The sequence below is a fragment of the Hippocampus guttulatus genome, chromosome 6 (genome assembly GCF_054856545.1).
Source record: "Hippocampus guttulatus isolate MCC_2025c chromosome 6, RoL_Hgut_1.0, whole genome shotgun sequence".
NCBI lineage: Eukaryota > Metazoa > Chordata > Actinopteri > Syngnathiformes > Syngnathidae > Hippocampus > Hippocampus guttulatus.
The window spans coordinates 11,034,135-11,061,099 of record NC_141266.1 but is presented as its reverse complement, the minus strand read 5'-3'; the positions used below and the strand labels follow the sequence as shown (position 1 = coordinate 11,061,099).

The window sequence follows — 26,965 nt, the reverse complement described above, 5'->3', positions numbered from 1 at the left end:
CTGGTCAAGGTCAAGGTCATCTTTATTGTCAAATATGCTTTATGTATGACATGCAGCATCGATGAAATTTCTTCCTCTCAATCCTCCTCAGTGCAAACATGCTGTGTGTTAAACACACAGCTAAGACAAGATAGCAGCTAATGTAATGTAATGTGAACAGTATAAACAGTATAGATAATATAAACAATAGAAACAACATAAACAATGGCACTTGTGGCTATTGTGGGTAAAGTGAGGTAGTGTATTGTGCAATACGCAGATATCAGATGATGAGGGGATCTGGCTTTCCTGTGCGGAATTTGCATGTTCTCCCCATGCCTGCGTGGGTTTTCTCCAGGTACTCCGGTTTCCTCCCACTTTCCTAAAACATGCATGGCAGGCGAATTGAACACTCCAAATTGTCCCTAGGTGTGAGTGTGGGCGCAGATGGTTGTTCGTCTCTGTGTGCCCTGCGATTGGCTGGCAACTGGTTCAGCGTGTCCCCCGCCTACTGCCAGAAGACAGCTAGGATAGGGTCCGGCACCCCGGCGCGACCCTTGTGAGAATAAAGCGGCTCAGAAAATGGATGGATGGATGGACAACAGTTAAATTAAAAACAAGTCAAGTCAAGTCAACAGTATTTATAGAGCACTTTCAAACAGCCATCGCTGCATACAAAGTGCTGTACATGGAGCAATTTAACATGCACAATAAACAGTAAGACAAATCAGTCATCAATAAATAAAAAAGTAAATACATTGACATTGTACTCAAATTGTGCTTTAACAATAAATAACTTTATGCTATGATAGAAATGTTTGTTGTGTTTTGAGGACAGCCCAGCATGATCCTTGGGGCTAATTAGTCAGTATACACCGGTACCTACAAATGGACATATTTTTTAGTTTTATTTTTTTTAAAGCAATGCACATTATTCCAAAGGCATCCTTGTTACCGTGTGTCTTTCATCTAACCTCCTTGTGATCCTCCTCGCATAATTGTTCACCCCTCCACTCTCTGTTTATTGAGAAAGAGGGGAAAAAAAGGCGCTGGCGTCCAATTAACTCTGCAAGCAGCCAATCATATTGTGCCCTGCTTAGAAGTCCCCTCAAAAAAGAAAAGAACGACTCTTTACTGTTGACAAACGGTACGATTGAAACCTTTACTTTATAAAACCGCTGTAACCCGTCAAACCAGAAATTGATCCATGCCTACTTGACGCTTTATGTGTCTTCAGCGCATTATGCACGTACAGGGCATAATTCTTCTGAACCTGACTTGGCCCAGACTGTTGCAAAAAATTACAGTTGGGCACTCCTCCCCACCCTTTGGGTGAGGTAATGTGTGGACTCTACGATGTGGACTGTGCCAGCCTGTATCACGTTTTGAGGCTCGTACTTTTTTTAATCCACAAAAAGATAACGTCAGTCATGGAACACAGAAGGTTGCTACAGAAATAGGGTGTGCATGATAATAACGATGAGCAAAATGTCTGTATATTGAAAGGCGAGGCTTGCTCCGATTCACTTGAATGGACTGGCAAGGCGTGCACAGCTCATACATTTTAACCACAAGCTTTGCTTTTTTATCAACTGGTAAAATTATAAATATAGCTGATAGCTTATCGTCATACTCTTTTGCTTCATATTCGGAAAATTATAATGATACTAATGAAAATACTTTGGATGAAATAAAAAATACATTTTGAACTCTTTTCAACAGAAACATTGATTAAAAAACATTAGAGCCTCCACTCTTAGGCCACATTTGCATTTGCATTTTAGTTGACCATTTCACCACCAAATCCAAAATCAATTAAAATGATTTATTCATTGTCCTTATGCTGAAAAACATGTCACAATAGTCCAATAATCCAAAGTGCAATTTGATCATAATGGTAAATGGAGTACACTTAGTAGCACTTTATCGACACCATATGTTGTCCAAAGCATTTGACCAAGACTTGCATTCACATTTTTAAAAACCATGCGTTATCAGAGTGTACCATATGTGCATCTGTGTCAATCTACAGAAAAGGTTTTCCTTTTAAAGAACTGAAAATGCTCACTGAACCTCCACCTCAGAAAACAGTAAGATTTCTTCCATCTCATAGTTAAGAATCCTGACGATGCTCAAACAAATCTCCGCCCGCCCCATTTTGACGAAGGAATTTCTCAATTTTTAGTTTTGCAGCATAGCCTTAAAATGGATCTTTTCAGGCTTTTGTAACTCCTCAGCTATTAAAAAAACTGACAGCATAAACTGGTTGGACAGATATTTGCAAGTACGAAGCATAGAATTACAAATGAGTGTCTCCCAATCCCAGCACAAACCCATAATTATTGGCTTCCAAATGTGTTGTTTTTACAGACCTGCTTATTTCCTGGTTGCTGGGTTTACTGTTTTTGGATATGCTATTCTCACTGAAGTTAAAATGTGAGTCTAGTATTTGGATACACTTTATAAAACCAAGTAGTGTAGAATATTTGGACACCATTTGTATCAGTCCGGCATTTGCCCCAAAGAAGATTGACTGTGTTTTTCTGTATTGTACTGCATCTCAAATGATGGGAAAATGTGAGAAGGATGCAAATAAAACCTCTTCTCCCAAGACTGTCATTACACAATTGTCCTTGGTAGACCTTCACGTGGTTAGCCATGAGCTCAGCAACTGTTGCCAAAGGCAGTTGCACTTTTTTCCCCCAATTTACCTTCTAGTACAGCTCTTGCACATGAGATGGGCAAATGCATCTCTGAATGCAGAGAGAAATGTGAAGGAAGTTATACATTGTTATGGTACAGTACATACATCAAGTATTTGTACTTCATCTCTGACAGGCACTTAGTTCTCGCACAGGTAAAATGTGTGTGCCAGCGTTGTAAGTGTTGACGGTTTAGAGTCAGACAATAAAGAGGAGCTCCAGAGCAAGGACTCCATTCTTGAGCAACCCATTCCTGGCGAAACACAACACTGGCAGACACCTGTTAATAGGGCAAAAGAACTTTCCTTTTTATTGTGTGAGCAGTGTCAAGCATCTCCTGTGGACTATATTGTGCAGCTGTTATGGGCTAGTCATTTATTTTCGGAAGCCCGCTGTCATATGTTAGTCGCTGAGGTATGTGGCTTTCTAAGAGTGGAAGCCTGACCAACTGCGCTGCGAGTGAAAGAAACCCTCAAACACAAAATAGCCATGGTGTTTGCAAACAGGGAGGAGTGTGGCAAAATACACATTCTCTCCCATTCACATATTGTCTGTTGTGCCTTCACATTCCCAGGACAGTGTAAAGATGCAGCAACGCAAACACTTCATGCTCATTAATCGGGGTGGGTACCAAACCTGCTACTAAACTGGCCTGGTGGCTAAATTATAAAAGACCGAAGTAATAGTCAGTTCCACCCTTAACAGTTCTGTTCACGGTCTTGGATAAATTACTCAAGTCTTTTACTTCATCATTCCCGTTTCAAACTTGCAATAAAATTAAGATGTTGGGCGAACAAAAAGGTTCACAATCTTAGGCAAACCATCTTGTCTCACTCCAGTACATTGTGCCAGAGGCATGACTAGGAGCCAGTCATGCATTACATGGGCACAGGAAGTCATCCTTGCTGTGCGAGATCGTATTTTGAAATGATCCTTCGTATCATTAAAAAAATAATAAACATCGTCCATTGTGCCATATACAGTCTCTACTCAATCTCGGTCAGTACTCAGTCTCAACTCTATCGAGTTTATATTGTTATTTTGACACGTGAATTGGGTCATCTCTGTTACACTGTGTTAATGTTGATTCACACTCAATCCAACTGCTACACTTATGTAAGTTTGGTTAATATTTTGTTAGTGTTCATCCTAATATTTGTTTTAGTATTTTTCGGAATTAAAAAGCACAGTTAAGAATACTGTAACCGGGTCTAGTCACCGACGGACCACTGTCTGTCACTGACAGGTGCCCCCTTCGCTGACGACTGACAGCTCAACATGCCCCACCTGTCCAGTCTGTTTGTTCGTGGGGTTGAGTGGACTGCATTGAGTATATACTGTATATGGAAATGCTTTGCGCTTTTTGTACAGTAGGTGGCGTTATGCACGAGAGAGCTGTAATCCACAAATGAACTAAGAGGGAGGAGGCGAAGAAGACGATGATGATTCGCATTTATAAACGAGTGCAGGAGTGCGAGCAACTTGGGTTGAATTCTACCCTGGGCTACAATGTGGAGCTGGCTCCTGTTTAAATAAGCCATTTTAAACTTTAAATTAAAACTTTTGGGTGTTTTAGGAGTCATTAGGAGCGTGCTCCTGCTGTACTTAACAGTTCAATAGATTAAGTTGGCAAATAAGTATGTGTGTCTTTGAATAGCTCTTCGGGCAGACAGCTTATCAGATGCAATCATATATTGTGCACCCCATTTACCATTTTAATCACATTTGATTTTTCATCTGTTGGACTATTATGTGTGTTTTGTTTGTTTGTTTGCAATGGGTGCCCGGGCGGCTGATGAATGATGGACCAGCAACATTCACTAAATTGCTCACCTCTGGTCATGAATAGTGGGTTACTTGGAGCATCATAGTCGTATGTTTTTCTTTTTGTTTTGTTTTGTTTTTTCCCCTTTTACTTCATGGCACAGCAACAGGAGCATCAATGCACATTGCAGCAGGCTGTATGCCTCAACATGCTTCATGTGTTTGTGTAATTTGTTCATTAAATTGTTTATTAGGTTGCTGCTTCTTATTTCCTCTCTGTGCTGCTCGGTCACTTGTGTTTATGGCAGAAGTCAAGTGGTACAGAGGTTTCCATGGAGATGCCTTCTCCATGGCACCCAAGGGGCATGCTGGCTTGGTGTGTGTGTGTGTGTGTGTGTGTGTGTGTGTGTGTGTGTGTGTGTGTGTGTGTGTGTGTGTGTGTGTGTGTGTGTGTGTGTGTGTGTGTGTGTGTGTGTGTGTGTGTGTGTGTGTGTGTGTGTGTGTGTGCGTGTGAGAGAGTGAACGCGCGCACACACACACGCACGCAAGTTTGCATGCATTTGCTTGTCTGTGTGATTGGTGTGTAAGGTGTGGTTGAATTCAATGTTCCATTGTTTGTCACTTGCATCGTGTCCAATACATGAAAGGAGATTACAACTAAGAATGCGCAGTCCAGTAGAGTCTCCTCCGAAGTGTACGTATCTACACACTTGTGTAGGTGTGGTTTTGAGTCTGCCAAGGTAATGCAATCTTTTATTGAAGAATTTGCTCTCACCGATGCCTACCGCTTCTTTAAGCCCTCTAAAAGGGAACATTCAATAGTTATGTTCACCACATTATCACCCTTATTGATTATTTTGGGGTTGGAATTGGATTACTGTCATTGCGACGTGTAAATATGATGTTATTGTTATCTTGGATCATGCATTTCTATGGATATCTGTTGTAATATTTTTGATTTCATGCATGCACCATGGTGACTTAATACACATACAGTATTCAAATTCATTGATTGCAGTGCATTGTCATCAAATTGTACAACATGTTATATCTAATGTTGAAATCATTGTAAAACATTTGTGGAATGATTTAGTTGATATCTTACTTTGCCGTTAATGTTTAACGTAAGGTTAGAGTCCGCTTGCTGAGCGGTCATTCACATAGTCTGACTTTTTTCTTCTTTTTGCTGAAGAGAAATACCTTGACTGACACACACACACACACACACACACGTCATGAGAGTGAAGAATCCTTGGAACTGGAAATATAAACAGTTGGGTAGTCAACAATTGTGGAACATTTAATCGACACAAGGACTCTTGACGTAAGTGGAATGTTTTCCTATTGTTATCTATCTTGTGTTGAGACTGGAATGAGGTATGTGGAGTTATACAATAGCATTAGTGTTTTGTTTCTGGAAATCAGCGGGAAGTACAGGTTTATGATTTTCATCAGCACACTAAATATGTTCTGGCTCATTCTACACCTTTACATTAGCTACATTGACAGTTTCAAACTGAAATGCTCGGACATTGTTGTCACAATTTTGGTGGTATTAAGTGTTCGACTGTATGATGTAATAAGTGTTACTCCTTTTTTTGCCGTAGTTTAAAAAATATATACTGTATATAAAGCATGTAATGTTAGTGTAACGATTAACTGTCAATGCTTGCATCATCTTGACAATCTAAGCACAGGTGTCAAAGTCCGGTCCTCGAGGACCGGTGTCCTGCATGTTTTTCCATGTCTCTCTGCTGCAACACACCTAATTCTAATGATCAGGATCACTATCAGGCTCTTATAGGGCTTGCTGATGAGCTGATCATTTGGATCAGGTGTGTTGCAGCAGGGACAGATGGAAAACAAAAACATGCAGGACATCCGCTCTCAAGGACCGCACTTTGACACCTGTGATAGGATCATCTCTGATGTTCTTGACTGTAGGGCTGGGCAGTTATAGGGTGGAAATCAAGATTATTTTTGGTGTTGAAGTCTTGATGATAAAAAATTATTATTCATTTATTTCAGAATGTATTCTGCTACCAAAACTATCAGTCCCATTGGTAATTCATCGCTGCTCATTGAATACTTTATTCTTGAACGCTCTTATTTTTTATGTCAATTACAAAATTACTTGAATATCAAATATGTGCAATTCCAGCCTCTTGCATTTTCATTCTGCTGCATCTTAACCTTTACTGCATAGCATCTTTACACACATTCAAACCAGGAATAAGCATCTCACTTATCTCATTACCATATTCTTTTTTATTTTGTTGTTCTATTGTTAGTTTGACAAGTCTTGGCACTCCCTAGTTTAACTTGGGACCTTGGGTATCCTATTTTGTGCCATATCATGTGGAAATATACACTGGTATGAAAACAAAAAATCCTAGAATCCTTTAATCAACTCACCTTTAAATATTGCTTGATAGAACAACAAGAAAATAAGTAATAAAGTAAAATAATATCCAAACATAATAGCAATAAAAACCTGAATACAAACATATGCCCTGTGCTCCTGCTGCGCATGTGGTGGCTTCTTCGTGGCAGTGTCGTGCTGCGCATGCACGGAGTACACACTTAACATTAGGATTATTAATCTATTTTTTTTTTTCAAAGATTCAGAAGAATCTATGACAATGTTTATATGGCGTCAAAATTCTGGTTTCCAAAACCTTGGGAATAACCCGGTTACATGCATGAGCACGCAGAGTTACTCATGTACTTATCGTAATTGTAATCAATTGGGATATCATTTTTGAAATTGCGACACACATAAGTAGGTGTCATAAAAAAACAAAACAAAAAAAAACAAACAGTGGCAGCGCATTGGATAATGAACAGTCCGGGGTTGATAACATTTGTTTGTGCAATAATCACAAGTGCCATTGGTTCTCTGTTTGTTGATTGCTATTTATTGTTTTATTTGTTTATATTTATACTGTATATCTATGTCTGTCTTTTTTTATGCAGTTCAGTTGTTTCGCTGCCCTTATTTTTAGCTGTGTGTGTTTTCAATGCACTGCATGACAGAGGCCAGAGCCAGAGCCGCGCTGCAAGAAGGAGAGATACAGACGCTCGTTCCTACCAACTGCTGTCAGGCTGCTGAATAAAAAATAGCAACAATAATATTTAATAATTGAATGATGTGGAAAACAACTGTAAATAGCACTGCGATTTATCCATTTTGTATTTATATTGCACTTAATTGGACGGTGTTTGTTTGTTTTTTCTTCTTCTTTCTGCCTACATTCTTGCTGCTGGAGGCTGTAAATTTCACCAGTGTGGGACTAATAAAGGATATCTTATCTTATCTTATGTTTCACTGTGGTTGTACATACAACATATATGACAATAAAGCTGACTTGACTTACTGACCCACCAGCAGTACTTAATAGCGTCTTCCAGCGGCACTTTATATTGTCTAGCATTCGTACAAATCCAGTTACACGTAACTTTAAGGATCGCTATTTTTATACTTTCTTCTGTCAATAAAAACATTCATGTCTTTCACCACACTAATGAAGTCGTTGTTTTCCTCCTCGCTCCCAAAAATGTGGTGCTGTACTATGTCTGAGTTTCCCCAGGTTTGGTTATCTCTGCTTGTGCATTTCTGGTGGGTTGTGCACAAAATGCCACATGCAAGTTGTTCCTGTGCTCAAGATTCCTTGCCAATCGAATATGTGCAAAACGTAAATTAATGTTCCTTTCAATGGAGAGAATGTGATGCATGTTGATTGGACCAAATATTCCGGTTCGAAAAGGAGTACCCCAAGGGTCCTATTTAGGTTTTTAAAAAAGAGAATATGAGCATATTCAGGTTTTTGTTGGTGTTCACGTGGCCTTGTTCAACCAAAATTTTGCTAATCTTCTGGTACTGAAAAGGGTAAATTTAATGCGTGTAAACGTGACCGATGCTTTTTCGGTATGTTTCTCTGTGTCCCTCCAATGTTTGTGTGTAAATACTGGTTAATGTCAATCATTCCTGGATGTTTATTCCAAATCTAATTTGCATATCAATGGGATTGTTTTTCAAATGAAACATGATTTTTATTTATCATACGATGTGTGTCATTGTTTTGGTTATGCATTCAGTTTTACAGTCAGCAGCCCAAAGAAAGCTCAGGAATGGCAGAATCACACACACCATTGTACGCTTGCCGTATAAGCAACATGGGGCATTCATATTGTAGGAACTTAACACACGGTTTGGCACATTAAGCGTTCTTCGATTATGTTTTTATGATTGAAAGAAGTCAATATTGAAATCATGCTTACTTTTTGACTAATTAGCCATCCCTATATCTTACATGATATAAGTGAAGCAATTGTGTTGCAAGCATGCAACGGGGCAAAAATATGCCATTTATGAGTTTGTTGTGGATGTTGGTATCTCCCCGTCATTTTTTTTTGTGTTCCAGAAAGACTTTTTCTTGAATTCCATCAAGGATCAGATTTACTGTCACCACAATGTTTATTTGTTACATACCTATGTATTTATTTATTCTTGCATAATGTGTATTGTGACAATTTTAATGACCTTTGAAATTTAAATTCTATTCACTTTGCCACTTAGGAGGAGAATGAAGGCTCGGGCCCCACCCCCACCGGTGGCCCCTCGTCACATTTTTGCAAACAATGTATCTGATGCGGGCGGGACACCGGGCATGGAATCCAAAGAGAACATCATGAAGCCCACTGTGGATTTTGAGTTAACACTACCGCAGGGATACCAGACATATATAACTGAGGATGGGAGGTGAGAAAGACACTATTTTATGTTCAACATGAATTATAGCAGTGTTTAGTATAAATCATTTTTTTAAAAAAAATTATAAACCGTAAAATCTTGCATACCTACATGAAGCTGCACTATTTTAAGATCATTTTGCTCGTGCTTGTGGTTGTCCTTGATGTTGTCTTCATTTGTGGTCATCAGTGGGGCCTTTTTAAAGGTCCTGTTCCTAGTCTCAGCAGAGGCTTTGTCCCTGAGAGTGAACAGATAGAAGCTGAGCTGTTAACTCCCTCTCTGCCGCGAGTGGGTTGATTTGTTTTCGAGTCGAACATAATGGATTTTACCCTGGTACAGAATAAGGCTTGCATTGACCACCGACTGCGTTAACTGCGGCCTCTGCGAAATATTTCATGTGTTTATAATTGACGAAAACATGCAAAGACTCACTCAGTACAATGTATTATATTATAATATATATGTATATGACTGAATTGTGGAGATATGTGGAGCATTAAAGTGTTTTTCGGCATGGGTCCATTTTACTTGAACTTAAGCTGATGTAGTTGGGCGACTGGGACTTGGAAGTCACATTATGTCCTCACCAATAAGCAGTTGTGGGCACGTTAGTGAACTTACGTCATTCATCAACGGCGGACAGACCTGAAAGTGTGTCGTCCTTTCAGGCCGGCTTATTTGGTCACTATATTCATTCATTTTAACATGCTTCATTCATCACTAATGTACATTTTGTCACTGATGCTTTCGGACCCTTAGTATAAAACAGTTTACAAGGGTAACAGCATACATTTGTATTCATATAGAAACCGTTTGGACCACTTTCACACAAAAAAATAGAAATTCTTATCCTATGACTGATCTTCCTCCTCCTGCTTGTCCCCAAAATGCCCCTTTTCTTTTTTTTTTTTTCTGGTTCGTGGTGGCCCGAGGGGCGGCCGAAAATTGGCTCCCTCTGTGCTTATTCCGACAGTGTTTTGAAATTATAGTCAGTCATCAGTCCGTCAGCGAAAATGGGAGTCCATCAGTGACAGATTGATGGACCTTCCGTCGCTACCGACGGACAGGTGTTAATGTCCACCTCTGTCTATAAGTGAAAGCTGCCATGTTCCAATGTTATGATTATTGTCCACATAAATCAGATTTGAAGGTGTACCTCCTAATTAGATTTTTACATCGGATACAATGTTATTTGCAGTAACGGTATTTAACTGACAATTAACGCTTTATTGTCAGCATATTCAGTGGACATGCCCACAGTGTTTGAGAATGGAGGCAATGGCTTGATTTTTACACAATTTTGAAGCCTGATTTTATAGACTTTGATTTTTTTTAAAATTCAAATTATGCATAGTTGTTCAAAGCACTCTTCTATTTGGTGTGTCAAATTTACAAGACATTTGTTATCGTTGCAAAGAAAAGAAAAATCAGTTCACCGAAAGATTTTGATGAAACTACCGTGTGTCTGTCCACCATGCAAATCAAAATCCCACATTATAAAATACTGACTTACCGAGCTGTACAACACTGCGGTATAGAGCAGTGACGTTGGTCCCCGCTGCATCGTGGGTGCGCCAGCGATCTGCTACAATACATTTGGAACACGATTAACTCATTCAAGGCCAGACATTTTCAGAAAAGACAACCCATAGAGTGCCAGCCATTTTATAGCATTTGAACTGCTTATTCAAGATGTATACATTGAATCGACCAAATGAAATACTAGTTGCTTTTTTTCATCAGGAAAAAAGTTTGACCTTTTTTGGTTCTTTCGTAATCAGCAGTAGAACATTGCTAAATTTGACAAGCTTTAGACGCTTCTCACATAATCTGAGGAAAAATAGCTTTTTGGCTGAACAAATGTACCAAGTCAACAGTGACTGCTCTTTTGACACTTCTAACATCTGATCAGTGGTTTCATCTTGCCAAGCTGCTAATAAGGCTACGTTCACACTGGATTGCAGGACATGTTGCCCAGTTTATATTTTTTGTTGAATCCAAAAACACGTGCGACTTCTATTGTGAACACAACAAATCTGTGATGTGGCACATATGCGTACAAAGTACAACGTCAAGTGACATGCTAAAAAAATAAACCCTCAAATGGCACAGTATATACTGAATAATATATGGTCCCACGTGTCAAGGCTCTTATCTCGTATCGAGAGCGAGGCTGTCTCCCTCAAAAGAGCACATTTCACCACGGTAAAAAATAGAGAGGGTTTTATAATTCTTGATCCATAGGGTGTTTTGACCAAATCTTGTCACAGGCATGTCAAGACATCTGGGAACTGTTTTAAATTATGAAGAAAAAAAATACACAAGAATTCTTGTCTCCTCTAAGGGTACTGTATAGTATTTTGAAGCAGAAGCTCTCAAGTTAGGAGTGACAGTACCTAACAAAGGGTGTATCTCCTTTTGCTTATAAGGTACCAAAGCAGATATTCAAGGTGAATCGCTTAATCAAGATGTAGATTTGCTTGTATGCAGGGGCAGAGCAATGGGGTGGACATGGCCATCGACCCCTTGTAAATCTGAGGCCCTAGGTGTCGGGGAAAATGTTAGTGTCTGGGATTTTCACATGGATGCAGTACTCTTAGATTCCTTGATACTCCGTCACAACGTTTTCTGTTCATATTTACTGCATATTTGCATTCACATGAATGTAAGCTATGTATCTATTTAAGTAAAGAAGATTACATTCTTAAAGTCAACTTCAATCAAAATAATTACTTTCACACTATAGCAACCAAACTTCTTGGTCGAGAAGTAATTGTACCATCCACAGTCATGGTTTCATGAAATAAAATATACATTTACCAGCCTTGCACACACACACCAATAATACAAGCAGGGACAAACCAAAGAAGAAAAAAACAACAACATTTCGAATAGTGAAGAATTTGTTTCTGCTTCATTATGAGTGTGATGAGTTTATTCTGGATATATGTGAATTTTATTTCCTGAAACATTGACTGTGGATGGTATGATAAAGAACAATGGAAACGCATACTGCCACCCACACTGAAAAATGTGTGCCTACGCTCCTGCTTGGATGCAACAGAAACTAACAAATCCAGGCTCTTATGATTGAAAGGACATGCACTGTTACTGAAAATTTTACACTGGGGTGAAAGTGTCTGTTTTGTTTCAAGGAATTGCTATTTACTAGTACTAAAGCTAGACGGCTATCGTAATCCAATCTTCTCTCATCATTTCTTCCGTGGCCCTTCCTACCTCCCTCCCTCTATTTCTTCTCACCACCCTCTTCTTCCCTCTCTTTCACTTTTAACACTTCCTCCCCTCCCTACCTTCACTCTTTTTTCCCCTCCCTCAGTAAACCGCTGATGGACTTGCTGGTTGACCTGTGTAGCCGCTACCATCTTAATCCAGCACTGCACACCCTGGAACTATTGTCGCCTGAAGGCCACTCATTGGCATTCAAGCCCAACCTGCTGCTGGGCTCCCTCAATGTGGCCGGTGTCCTCATCAAGGAGAAAGCCTACGAAGAGAAAGTGGTGCGCAGACTGGCACCGAAAGTCCCTGAGGTGAATTAGTCAAAAAAATTGTTGAATTCCAAATGTGGGGTGATGTCTCGTGTGCAAAGCTATAATTTCTTTGTCTTGTGCTGTTTTCAATGGACTAACTTTTATTTTTATATGTTCTTTTTTCCATCTGGCTCTTTATAAATATGTAATTGTACAACACAATTAGTTGAGAAAATGAACTTTCTTGCTTTTACCACCTATGGCTCGTGGTGTTAAAGCCCTCTGTTAATCTCCCCCAAATCCACCTTTTGCTTCTGATCACTGGCAGAAAGCAAGTCCTGTAAGGCTCCATGGTAAGATAGATTTTTGTTGCAGGGTGATTTTTAATTTCATTCTTTTTTTGTGTTTGTGTTATTACATCCTTCTCAGCTAATCTCTCTCTCTCTCTCTCTGTGTCTCTCTCTTTCGCCCCCCCCCCTTTTCACAATGCATCCTTACCCACAGTTTGAATATTTTATGAGTGCTCTGTCTTTGATTACCATGCATTATTTCTCTTCCCCTCTCAGGACTCACTTGTTCTCACTCCCATGGGAATCTCTATTGGTTTAAAGCCGGAGACTGACACTACCTCAGTCTCCTCTTTGCTGTCATAATGACCAGTAATTCATGGTGCAATATTTAAATATACATTGCTATTGTTAATCTGACTGCCTTGAGTGAATGATCACATTTGACTTCGCACAAGATAATTATTGAAATCCATTAAGATCTCTAAAATGAAATAGCACTTGGTTGATGGTTGCAGAAGCCTCAACCGACAAATAATGTAGTTCTACTTTGTACAGCGTATCATGCAGTTACTGCACCTGATTCCCTGCCTGATCATAATTTTCTTTCATACATGAATGTATAGTACCGGTATATTAAAATTATTTCATACAAATATATGTATGTCATACTGGTTATAAAAATAGAATAATTCATCAAGTATACGCACACTTTTCATTCTCTGATGATTGTTGCGGGATAGCCACTGCAAGTAGACTGTGCATTAAAAAATGTACCGGTGTATATATATATATATCTATGTGTATAAAATTAATGACTATCAACCCCAATAAATCCTGACCTCTTTCTGTTGTAAAAATTCAATGTATATTAGTTTACATACTCTCCTCTTTCTACGTCAGAAAACAGTGCGTTTGATGGTGAACTATCATGGCAGCCAGAAGGCAGTGGTACGCGTCAACCCATTGGTACCACTCGAGGCCCTGATACCGGTCATCTGTGAAAAGTGCGAGTTTGACCCTGCATGTGTCCAGTTCCTGAAGGACAGCATCAGTTGCCAAAAGTTACCGCTGGATCAGTCTTTAACACAGCTGGGAATTAAGGAGCTCTATGTTCATATTCAGAGTCTAGGTAAATCTTGACAACCCTGACCATTTCTTTTGTTTGTTTCTGACCTATTTGAATCTTCATTTAGTTATTTATTTATTTAAACCAAGATTGAATATGCAGACATTTGTCAGTTGCATCAGCACAATATGTATCCAGATCTGGACCCAATTATCATTTCGTCAAATGGGTCCTTGGCTCATGCCAAAGCAAACCCCATATTTAAGTGATTCTGGAAATAATTGTCAACTGTACAAATACCAAAGTTCATCACTTTTATCTGTCCTCTTGTCAGTTTTCTGGGGGGGAATTTATTTTTATGCTTTCTTTGTAAAAAAAAAAAAAAAAAAAAAAAAAATATTGAAAGGCCCACTTTTTGGAGAAATATCCTGTTTTGTGCGGTTTGCAAACATCCCAGGAGAGCCGAAATGAAGATAACTGTTTAATGAGTCACAGGCAATAACTAGATAGCTGTGTTGATTCACCACAAAAGCTGAATCCAGTTAATTGTACTTGTTCATTTCTTTTTCCTAGTTCTGCAGCCTAAAATGGCTTCTACTCCATCTTTAAACTCTTCAGGTATTAGTCAACTGGAACTGGCTGTTTATCCATCCTAACAAAATGCTGCTTGCTCGTCAACCTGGCTTTGTTCTTGTGTGTAGACTGCAAAGCAGTGTTTCCCAACTTTACTTGAACAAAGGCACCCATTTTACCCTTGACTAATCTCACGTCAAACCTTAAAACAAACATGCATGATTGTGTTGTATGAATGGCAATAGCTGGAAACTCAGATCATTGTACCATTTGCCCTATATTGGAAGAGTATTTATTATTTTGCCTGTCACTATGCATTGCTCATGTAGATGGATGAACAAAGATATTTGTAATTAGTAAATTTATGCACGAATGAAGTGAAATTGCATAATTTCCTATGGAACCCCTGATGATCCCTTGTGCCATGGTACCCTAGTTGGGACTCACTGGTGTAGAGAATGTTGCTTTCCATTATCACTGGCTTTCAATTACAAATTATTTCTCATCGTTCACATCTCACTCTGGGAAGAATATATAAATTGGTACAAAGTGTAGTCAGTCATCTTGCTTTTTTAGAGGTTTGCGTGCTAAGAAGCCAGTCGAAATAATAAACCTGTAGCACCCTCTGTTGATAGTAATGCTGCACTGTAGCTATGCTCGTAAGTTTGTTTTCAGTCATTTCATTTGAAATTGTGGGACCATTCTTTCAGACTAATGGCACCTGTTTTCATATAAATTGATGAGTTGAGTTTCATTTTTTTTAATTCGTTTTTTTTTTAACCCTTTATCCGCCTTAAGGCTGTTCTGGGGCACCGTAGTGTCATATGATATTTAATGATGATGTTATGGTGTGTTTATTTTCCCCAGATAACATCTGCTCTGGCACTAACAGTTTGGACAGAGGGTCTAAGAAAGGCCTTTTGGGTTTTTTCCAGTTTGGAAAGAGGAAATCCAAGGTGAGACTGAACATTGTAATTCATTGGTAAACATTGGGCAAGTTTGTCATGTTTTACAATTTATTTTACCTTTTAAAATGTACACTTGCTGCAATGTCTTTGCCAGGTAGTGCATGGCTTGAATGCAGAATTTTGCATGTTTGCTGTGTATTCCTTTTGCAGACAGAGTGTACATCTTTGGGCATGGACGACTCTAATGATAAAATAATCCAAAATGAAGACCAAAGATCCGTAAGTGAGACATAAACATACTTAAGAGTGTGTGTGTGTGTGTGTGTGTGTGTGTGTGTGTGTGGAGGGGGGGGGGGTAGTTTTTATTTTTGTTTTGCTCAGCTTCCATACATTATTTGCAACTGCTACTTTGTATATTTCATGTCATCTGAACCAATTTGCAAACACATTCACTGGCAGCATCTCCTGTAATTATTGTGCAATGCAGGTGCTCATTCCAGGGCTGTACGAAATTCAAAATTGAGTTTAAATTTGACTTGAGGTGGTAAACAGGAAGTGGAATTCAAATTGAAATTCGAATTGCCCCAAGTAGAATTGATATTCAAAGAAATTCTTCATTCACATTTAAGTGTATTTTCTTATCTTATTTAACAATGATTCTTTACAGTATACTGTATAAGCTATGCACATGAATTTTATGCAAATATTATTGTTAGGACCCAATGTACACAATAATTATCATCACTAATAAAGTGTAGGAATTGTTTTTCATTAACATTAAAAGCCTACTCAGATAAAGCAGATCACTGCAATAGTAAAAACTTAATAAAGAATATCTTTATTTTGGACATTTTGTTTGGAGCACGCCTGATATATGATGTAAATGAGTTTCTCTGAATTGCATCAAATTCTTTTCCACGCCCTGTAATTCAAATTTAATTGAATGTCCTGTGGGGCTGAGTCAATTCAAATTCATCCACCGAATTGCTGGCTCATTCATACCAGGGATACCATTTACAAGATGTCTGCACATGCCAATAAAATGTGGTGGAGCATCTATGAAGAAAACCCATAAAATGCAGTTGAAATGCTTCGTTGTGGGGGCAAAAAAAACAACAACAAAAAAAACTACAAGTCGTTTGTGGTTGAGGTGGGAAAATGTTTCATTCATGCAAAATTGTACTAGTTGAGCACATACCAATAATTGATTCTGATCACGCAAAAAAACCTACCCACTGAATATGTGAATGTTTTTAAGATCCTTTATTTGTCCCACACTGGGGAAATGTACAGCCTCCAGCAGCAAGAATGTAGGCAGAAAGAAGAAACAAACACCGTTCAATTAAGTGCAATATAAATACAAAATGGATAAATCGCAGTGCTATTTACAGTTGTTTTCCACATCATTTAATTATTATTAATATTATTGTTGCTATTTTTATTCAGCAGCCTGACAGCAGTCGGTAGGAACGAGCGGCGGTATCTCTTTTCAGGGGTGTTTTGATTTTTTTTTTTTTTATAATCACTGTGTGAAAGTTATCTGATGAAAAAAAATATTTGTCGTATAGAAATGATTGAGAATGGGGACTGTGTGCAGCCATGGTAGGATAAGGCTCTGACACTGTGTCAGTGATGATTCTGATAATAAAAAAAAAAAAAGAGATTTAATGGCTTCAATTAAATGTGACATTATGCATTATTTCGGTGTCCTGTAGAGGGCAGACTATAACCAAAAGTCTGTCTTCATCATTGAGCACTCGCTTCAGTGTTTGCCCACTGCTGCAACTGCGAAGTCCTATTTGTCATTCTCTGGTCATTATAAATGTGGATGTGGTCTCTTTTCATCATGCATCTGCAGCACAAATTAATGATTCACTGGCATTCTAAAACACGCGTTTAGTAGCTCGACAACTGTTCTTTCCATATCCCAGTCACAATAGTTTAATTCCACGGCTCACCTCAGATATCATTAGAATAGCTGTCTCCATTACTTCAAGTTACAGTACCTAGTCAGCAACCAAGCTTAAAGGGGAAGTTAACCCCCCAAAATTCTTTACAATATGGTCTATGCGCCCACACTAGTATAAATGCGGCATTCTGATTAATACCACGATTGTGGAATATTAATTACATTGTTCTTGTGTTAGCTTTCTGTTACTATCGCTGATATTAATGGCCCGGATTTGACTTGTATCTTAAATGAGCCATAAAACACCTGAAACACTCTTATTTATCATACAATTTGTTTCTTACCTCTTGGTTACCTTTTTAGTTTTCCCTGTCCATGAAAAGATTGGTTTTAATGTTTTGTTGTGGCCCCTCGGGCCTTTCTTTTGACAGCATGCCCTTTGTTTTTGCTGTAAACTGGGGATGGGTACTCTGCAAGTCACCCACTCAGTGGTCCAGAACCAGTTGTTGGGACACGTTGACGATGCATGCAAATTATCGTCATTAGCATTGAAATACTCACCAATGGGTACTCAAGGTCGTATTCCACAAAAGGCGTACGTTTTTTGCGTTCTTGTCAGGGTTCGTTCAAGGTTGCAAATGTTTGCCTGTACTTTTCTTGTCGCCTGTACTTGTGACAAGAAAAAAACATTAAAACTGTTGGTGAATGTCTGGAGAACGATTCGCGACCTTGAACAAACACTGACAAACCTTGACGTGAATGTGCATTTGCTACCTTTGCAAACACTCAACCTGGTTTGACAAGCTACAACTAAACCGGGTCGCAACTGACCCAAACAACACATAATTTTCACCAGAGCATTTTATAATTGGTAACATTTTTGTTTTGTTTTAATAGAAGTTACTGACAAAGTCAAAAAGTCACGGCTCACCTGTTTTCTGAGTTTGGTCATGTGACATTCGCAAGCAGAGTGGTAATTGGATGCTACCTGCAGGCTGTGATGATCTTTGTGAGTCGACAGCAAGTGACAAAATGCCTGCATAGAGAAATGTTGCTGGTTAGTTCATATCACAAAAAGGCAACATGAATCAGAATACCACGTTTAGACTAGTGGGGCCGCATACAAGGCATTGTAAAGAAAATGCTTGAGTGGACTTCCCCATTTATCGCTTCTGCTCAATTTCCATTGCTTTCTCTCTGTGTCCCTCAAAGTGGAGGTTTTGTTTTTGTTACTGCTTCTGTTCTCAGAGATTTAACATCATTTTATGTCATCAGTACATCCTTTTGAATATCATACTATTTCCGTCTAGAAATTACAACAGTAAACAAATGACTTATGAATTATTCAAGTGTCACATATGACGTTCCGTTGAATTATTTGCTGAAATTATCAAACTTCAGTGATGTGGGAACTTGCTATTTTATTGTCATTCTTAGCCATAACTGACTTTCTAGTGGCCTTGGTTTCTGTTTCTGACCACACACATATTTTGTGCATACACATGCATAGAGAGGTCATTATCAGTAAGAAGGCATCATATTACCCGAGCTGCATTAAATCCCCATCTTCAATGATTGTTCATTAAGGGCCAACCATGTAGCCATGTTTGTGCTTGTTTGTATGTGGTCTTAAAACTCTCAAACAGTCTTATGCTAAAAACCATCGAAGGCTTTCTCAGAAAAATGTTCTGTACCTGGTCATGACTAAAACATGACCAAGTAAAATGTTTGAACATCCAATATTCAAATGTGTCTCATTACTCCAGCTGGCATGACTTACCGGCTTGGCGGTTGTGCACAGTTGCCCTGCCAAAGGGGCAGTGCTAGCTCCTTCGGCAAGTTTTTTTTTAGGTTATATTGGGGTTGAATTGAATTGTACCTCAGTATTTAGAGGTTGCATTCGTCCCAAATGCAGGGGCGCATTTCCACAGTTATGTTTTCGTCTTTGCTCTTGACACATTTCCGTTTGTTTACCACAGAGTGAGGAAGTAGAGAGCAGGTGAAAAAGTCAGACAGAGTTCATATTACTTTGAACACTATGTTTATGGTGAGGTGGGAACATTCTACTTTTTTAGGGGTCCAAATAAGTTGTATCAAGGTTTCACTTGAATTATTTATTTTTGTTCTTCCAGACTTTATTTTGACACACACACACACACACCACCTCCAGGTTTCCTTTCGCCTTCTCTGTCAATCAAGACAGCACAGAGAGCGAGATTTATAATTTACACCTTTCCTGGACTTTGTTCTTATTCAAAGAATTAAGGATGTGTGTTGTGCTGTCAGCACTGAATTTCACATCCTGAAGAAACTTGTCAACACAAATGAAAATGGATACGCTTTTTGTGATAGCTTCTCAGAGTTGTTCAAAGCCACAAAGTGTTTATCCACCGATGTACTGTATATTTCAATAAACCTGAAAAAGAAGCTGTATTGTACACATTTTCAAAAGCGGAGAGGAGCTTGAGCTTGTTGCGTGACATAAAAACTGCCTGATCGATAATTTGTCTGCACCCTCAAAATTTGCCCAATTAACGAATATACAGTGACATAAATATAGAATGTAAATTTATCAGTGGGAATTAGCCTTCAAATTATTAGTATATTTTTTTCCACCACAATTGTTAGATGTCGCTGCCCCATGACCCTGATTGCTCTCCATTTCATGCATGGAGCTCTCAGGACCGCCTGCTGGTCATTTCCTCTCACACCGCCCATAAGCGTGTGATGAAATGTGAGTGGTTTAAGCATGACAGTCGCTGATGCGCTTCAATCGCTTTAACAGAATGCACATTCATTCAAGAGCTTCAATTGGCAACAAATTATGTCCGGTCATACCAGACACTGGCAGCCTCACTTCAGGCAACCTTCAAGCTTCCTTTAATAGTTTGCTCTGTCATCTTTAAAGAAATCAACAGCCACACTCACAACAAAGTGTCAAACAAATTTGGTTCTTGACAGCTATTTACACAGATCACCGAACAGCATGTTGGGAAGTGCACGGCCTCAGCATCACTATAATTTATTATTTCATTTTGTAGTTATCTATTTTAATAGTTATATTAGCTATTTCACTATTTATATAATTTTGACACACTTATTCCTCTGTGCATCAGGAAATCATTTTGACATTCACTGAGTGGGCGGGCAACGGGCGTGACTAGCGCAGACCTTGCACCAACTACTTGCTTGCTGCAGCATGAGCTTTTCCTTGAATTAATCAGGGACACTATGAAAAAAAAAAACATAATGTTGGTGAATGTCAGATAACTGCAACCAATCAAAATTGTAATGTACATCTTTACTTGTGCTTCTTGAATCTCTGAAATTACAACAGTCACCACATCTTGGATCATGTAGGCATTACAGTAATCCCCATAAACGTTCACTGAAGAGAAAAAGCGTAACATCGCTTATTGTTAGAAAACTATGACCAGTTGTCAACAACATTCATGTGCACATCTCTACGTTTACCCAGCTCAATCTTTGAAAATAACTAAACAATTGCCCCAATGTTTTGCACTTTATGGGCATTAAAAAAATTGTGATTAGATTTTGCAAATTCTTTCAGCGCTTTTAATTATCCTACTTCAGGACTATGACACTTAGCAGCATATTTTACTTCAGAAGTTTAAAAAGTCTTGAGATTTTGTTATACACAGATTCAAGACCCCCATCTCAGATTGTTTTGTTTGAGGGATGGGCTGAAGTGTCAACAGGTGAAAAAAGTGCCTTGAGTGTTAACATAAAAAACCCAAACCAAAACAAAACACTATTTAATGGTATAGTACTTTTTTTTTATCAAGGTAATCTTAAATAATTTTGTTTCATTATTTAATGTGGAATATCACTCATTTTTTCCGGGTGTGTTTTGATAACCACATTGGCTTTGTTATTACAATTTATTCAATATCACACTAGTATACTGTATTCATTAGAAAAAGATGTCGTCTTTGTCTTAGTGTGTGTTTTCAAGTGAATACTGTATTTGGAAATTTTATTTGAAACCTTTTTTTATATCCCTAGGCACTATCAGCAGTCCAAGCTGTTCCCAACAAAGTGGATCAACCTCGTGCCTTAGACCCGTCACACTCGGTCATGAATGTTTTCAGGACATCACCAACGTGTGACACCAAGAAGAGGAGGGCACCAGCACCCCCTGCAGGGTCCCTGACCTTCTCGAGTAATTTGGAGAGTTATCAGGTGAGTAGATAGGAATGGAGAATTACATCAGCGACATGACAAGATTTCCCAAAAATGATGGTGTGTCAAAATGCTTAGTCTGGCTTGAATGCCCACTTCAACCTGAGTGTAACTTTCACCATGTGAAAATAAAGTCCATAACATTTAATTGTTTTCAATACTGGTTAAAAATAGCCCATTGAGAAATGCATAGTAATATACATAAACATTTAAGTTTGAAGAATTAAAGTTCATAGAGAAGTTCAGACAACTAAAAAAAAAAAAAAAACCTAAAACCAATGCTGTCCTTTTTATTCCAAGAACTCCATACAGAAAAAACAGAACAGGCAAGGGGCCACACAAAAAGGGTTTATTTGTTCATGTTGTTGATAACTGTTAGTTTTACTGTTGTTCCAATTAAGCATGACAAGGTGTTATGTGTCTATACTTTGATGTCAAGGTACCAACTACAGGGTTTTGAATGATGACCTTGATTGTTTTTTGCTGTGCGCACCTCAATAATTTGCAGTAGTCCAGCCGAAATGTGAAATCTTTGGTATTTGGAAATTAATTGAAATGTTTTGGGGAAACTATTGCTAAAATGTATATGAACCATTTAAAAATGCTGTCTGAGGCATTCCAGATAATTTAGTTGAACCAGAAGTTGAGTGGGTTAAAAATAAATAAATAAATAAACGATGACGACCGAGGGGGCTATGTGTTGAACGTGGTGTTGCAATGAATATAGATCCACAATTTTTTTTACGCTAGTTGAATCCTCAAATTCTTCAGTGTATTTTTGCATGTAAATCATCAGAATTTGAAAGGCACACTGTTCAGCTCGAGGTATTGCATATCTTAAATTGTGGTGCCCATGTGATCCTCAACTATAACGCGTGACAACCATTGGTCACCATTGAAAGGTACTTTTCTGCATATACAGTAATTTGTAATTTATACCAGTTTTTCAACTGAATATCTTTGTATGAAGATAGTGAAGCTGTTCAAGTGTAAAAATAATTTCTAATGATTCTTTTTATTGTTTTAACTTGAGTGCTTGGTGCTCAGGTACCAAGCGCTCTAAAATGAAACAATGGAGTAGAACGACATTCAACAATGTCTTGCATCTTCTATTTTGGAAGCGACCTCTAAACTACGAATCTTGACTTTGCCTGTTTATTTGTCATCATCAGCGTCACGCCCTTTGACATCAGTTGCTCTTCATGTACTCACATAGAGGAAGTGTAATCAGTTTACTCTTCAGATTAAGAGTAATGGAAACAATACAGCTAAAGTGCTTTGTTCCAGCAGCAGATGTTGTGAAAGTGCTACATAAATAAAGATGTATAATATGCAGGTTGGCCACAGAGAGTCACATCGCCTCAGGACTTGTTGACTGACTTAATAATGAATTTATCTGTGTTGCTTTAACGAACAAAAATTTTGTTGTTTTTGTTTGTCAAAAATTTTAACCTGTCTGACACGGTCTCATGGATATTCATAGCTATCCATGTATGTATCCAATATACGTGCCATATTTGCACCAATGGCACGTCTGCACTCTACAAAGCTGAACTTGATATTTTTTTATAAATTTCGAGAAACCATGCACATAGTCGGTGTCTAAAAATATTTAATCTAAAAACATTTCTTTGACTAAATATGTGCTAGAATATCTGTACTTTCATCTTTTGGTCAGAATCAGCTACTTATTACAAGGTACCTCACGCAACTTCCTTCTCATTCATCCCCGCAGCGCCACGATGCTTTTACACAGTCAGACGCTGAGCGTCTACTTGCTTTGTAGAGTGGGTTGGTCTACTGTGCGAACCTGAACGGTCATTGGACAAATACCGGGCTTTATCTTGCCCAGCGTCTCTGGGGCCCCATGGCACAGCGGACTGGTCTGGACGCTCTGCTTCTGCACAATGATTGGATGATCTTTCTGAGATGCAAAAATTGAGCTTCTTATTTAAATGACCAGCAGCCACCACTGGTGTCTTGACATATATGAACATCATTAATTAAAGCATATAATATTATTCAAGGCAATTAAGCAGATTTCAGAAGTGTGTACCAAATTAGGAACCTTTCACTTGAATCAGGGATGAGAAATATTGAGAATAGCCCAGTGGGATATTTATTTTTGTTTTGTTTAGTTTTTTGGGGGGATTTTAGCTGTTTTAGGTCAATATCCTTTTTGGGACCCCTGACCTGTGTTCTGCATTGACACAGAGTATCACATTTAGTTCCAGAATTCCTTCATAGTCTTTGGACGTTGTTGTACCCTTCACAGGTTTCAAACATTCTGCCAAGTCCCCCGATAACCAAGCTTTCTCTTTGTATCAGGGTGATCTTTTCTTTGTGTGCTTCATTTTTGAATGCGTAAACGGAGCTGATGTGGCCTATATTATTTTTATATGGTGCTATTCATTCAAGCTGATGTACACATATATACAGTAGGTTTACACTGTAAGTCTCTCTCATACAGGCACATACTCCATTTCACATTCCATATAAGGGCTGTCATGTTGCCTTGGTACAAAGCCCCTCACCCATCAAAAGTGCCTCAAAACAAGTGATGAATGGTCACGCCACCAGGTTGAAGCCTCCATGGGTGGTCCTATCTGATCAACATGCTTGTACATGGGGCCCTTTGCCTCTCAACCCATAGAGTGGAAAATTTAATAGACACGCCAAACTGTCCTGTCAGGCCCCTCTCATCGCTTTTGCAGAAACACACATTCCCTTTTCGAACCCACTCGTGTTCTCATGTGTTGTTTCTCACTTACTGTCAATGAAGACCATAACGTATCCTGTGGGAGAGGGGAAACGCATGCAAATTAAATGTAAACTCATTTTGAGGTGTTTCTGCAATTTCAATGTTGCGACCTTGAATGTGATGAAATACTGACGGTCAGTTTGTCCCAAACTTAAAATGCCCATAAGGTAAAAAGAGCAGCATTGTGTGAGTTTTGCTGACCTATGTTATACTCTGCAGGGAACATTCAAAAACATGCTTTGACAGATAAACGTGCACGCGCTACACACGCACATTTGTCTTCATTGTAAAGTCAGTCATCCATTTCAGCTTCAACTTTGACCCACATCCACTGGTATGTGACAGTATTCATGTATGTATGAATGCAAGTGAGGCAGAGGAATGGGGGACCGTGGAGCGAGAAAGACAACCAGTTGGGGGCCATTTAGATTTACATAGTATGCCATGCAGTGAGTTCATTCAGTTGTCTTGCCGTCTTGTGCTGCCGCATGATGAAACGCTACATGCAGCTCCAGGCTTATTGTCTGTGTCTGCATGGGAGAGTTGAATTCCGAAGTAATGGGGTTCCCTTCGAAAACTGTTGAAACCTGCCCGTAGTTCTTCACATTGTATCAGAGATAATTGACTTCATGAAGACCAACTAGTCTTTCAACCCGTTGAGCCTCCTATCCGCTCCCCTATAGCAAAGATTTAAAAAGCAAGTATGAACAGCATTTTTTACCGCAATTGCCCGTAACCTTATTTTACCTTTTTGCCGTCATTACATTGCTTGTGATTTCTGTAAGACAGATCATACAGACAAGTGTTTTAAATGCCTATATTTGTTTGCACTTTTACATAATTTAGGTTTTATCCCATCTGACAACCCATCTATTAGTGGCCTGTAAATTCACCCCCTACGGTGATCAATGGTTCAACATTAGAACATTGTCATCTCGCAGGAGTGCATTACAAATCAGCCATGCTCCATGTTCCGACCATAAATATGAAACTTCACAGTTATAGAATAAATTATAGTGATGCAAAGAAGTACTTCATAAAATTAATTGCATCACTGGCAGACATTGTAATGTTTGTTTTTTGGGGAAATTTAAGAGGAATGTTGGCATTGTGAATTGAACACTCAGATGCTTGCCAAAACTCCACTTCGATTTAATTACTTGATAGTTGACAGTCTCATTTCACAGACTGATGTACAGTGGATGGTTTTATACGCATGCACACACACACGCACACACACACGCCCACACACACACACACACTGGTAAAAGATAAGATAAGATAAGATATCCTTTATTAGTCCCACACTGGGGAAATTTAGATAGTTGTAGTTTGAAGTTTAACTTTTCCAAAATAATCGTTTCCATCATATAATGACCCATTAGAGCACCAGAGTAGACACGAACCCTATATTCAACCCCTTTTGAGCTGATGTCTGCTTCACATTTTGCTATTGTCAGGATAGACCACGAAAAACACTTCCACTATTTTAGATGTACAGCCAGCATGAAAGGATTGCCTGTGTGTTTCCTCTATGGCTTTTTGCAATGTGATAAAAGACGACTATCCACTGTTGTTATCAGAGCTGACAAATGCTCCGGAAGGTCCGTATTTTGTTTCGGACATCTCTCCACATGATCTCATTAAGGCCAGAACAAGTGGTGTCCTGGATCTTAAAAAACAAAAACAAAAAACACAAAATCTATAAAAAATAATTGGCCATATTGCCCAAAAAAGGTTGAAAATGAGCAAAAAGTGTCACAGTGGAAGCTACGTGGACGCTGGCATGCCAGTCCAAAGTTAGCTGTAAGCGAACGACTTGATTCTTCCCTGATTGCTGCTATTGTTCATATTGTATATTCATAACAGCAGCAAAAAAATAAATAAAATAAACAAACGCAAGCAGACGAGTCCACAGTTAGCTGAAATTATTGCCTGACTCTAATTGCCCCACGGGGAAAAATAAGGTTTTCTGAATCTGATAACTTATTGCCTGACTGTTCAGTTTCAGTCCCATTATATACCAGTAGATAGTGTCTGGTTTTTCAAGATATTTTTACCACTGTGACTTGTTTAATTTAGTTTTTCCTATTTACTTGTGTTTTTATTAATGTTCTACACCATAGGTGTCAAAGTCAAGGCCTGGGGACCAGATCTGGCCTGCCATATCATTTTCTGTGGCCCGCGAAAGCAAATCAAGCATGTCAAGTTCCATGATGCTTGTCTGAGACAAAATTTCACATTTTCATATGTAATCCACAATAAATCATTGTTCTTGACTTCTGATTTTAAAACTAGTTATTCATCAATTTGTTGTGCGCGGTGTATGTAATATGTGGAGGGGATTAAACATTTATATGGTTTCTCCAAATTCATAACGGCCCTCCAAGGGCAACCGTAACTACAATGTGGCCCATGACAAAAATGAGTTTGACAACCCTGTTCTACACGTAAATTAGAATGAAGGTTTTATGATTGTTGTCGTTTGGTCTCTGGAGTAAAGTATTCCAAATATAGTTTGTCTGTCCTGATCTATTGCATTGTAAATGAGTACTGCTTGTGTTGATGA

At 38.7% G+C, this 26,965-nt stretch overlaps 1 protein-coding gene across 5 annotated transcripts in view; it reads left to right on the top strand.

The window, feature by feature from the left end:
* The window catches only part of cobl (cordon-bleu WH2 repeat protein), a 43,167-nt gene that overhangs the window by 1,383 nt on the left and 14,819 nt on the right, over positions 1 to 26,965 (top strand). For 2 of the 5 annotated variants that reach the window (XM_086113187.1, XM_086113182.1), the window contains exons 3-9: positions 9,025 to 9,207; positions 12,536 to 12,746; positions 13,877 to 14,105; positions 14,616 to 14,660; positions 15,483 to 15,571; positions 15,734 to 15,802; positions 21,459 to 21,635. In XM_086113187.1, coding sequence (XP_085969313.1) covers positions 9,025 to 9,207; positions 12,536 to 12,746; positions 13,877 to 14,105; positions 14,616 to 14,660; positions 15,483 to 15,571; positions 15,734 to 15,802; positions 21,459 to 21,635 — 1,003 coding nt within the window. Of the gene's footprint in view, positions 1 to 4,467; positions 5,770 to 5,806; positions 5,823 to 9,024; positions 9,208 to 12,535; positions 12,747 to 13,876; positions 14,106 to 14,615; positions 14,661 to 15,482; positions 15,572 to 15,733; positions 15,803 to 21,458; positions 21,636 to 26,965 lie in introns of those variants that run through there. The other 3 variants (XM_086113185.1, XM_086113183.1, XM_086113186.1) reach the window with 3 other exon arrangements.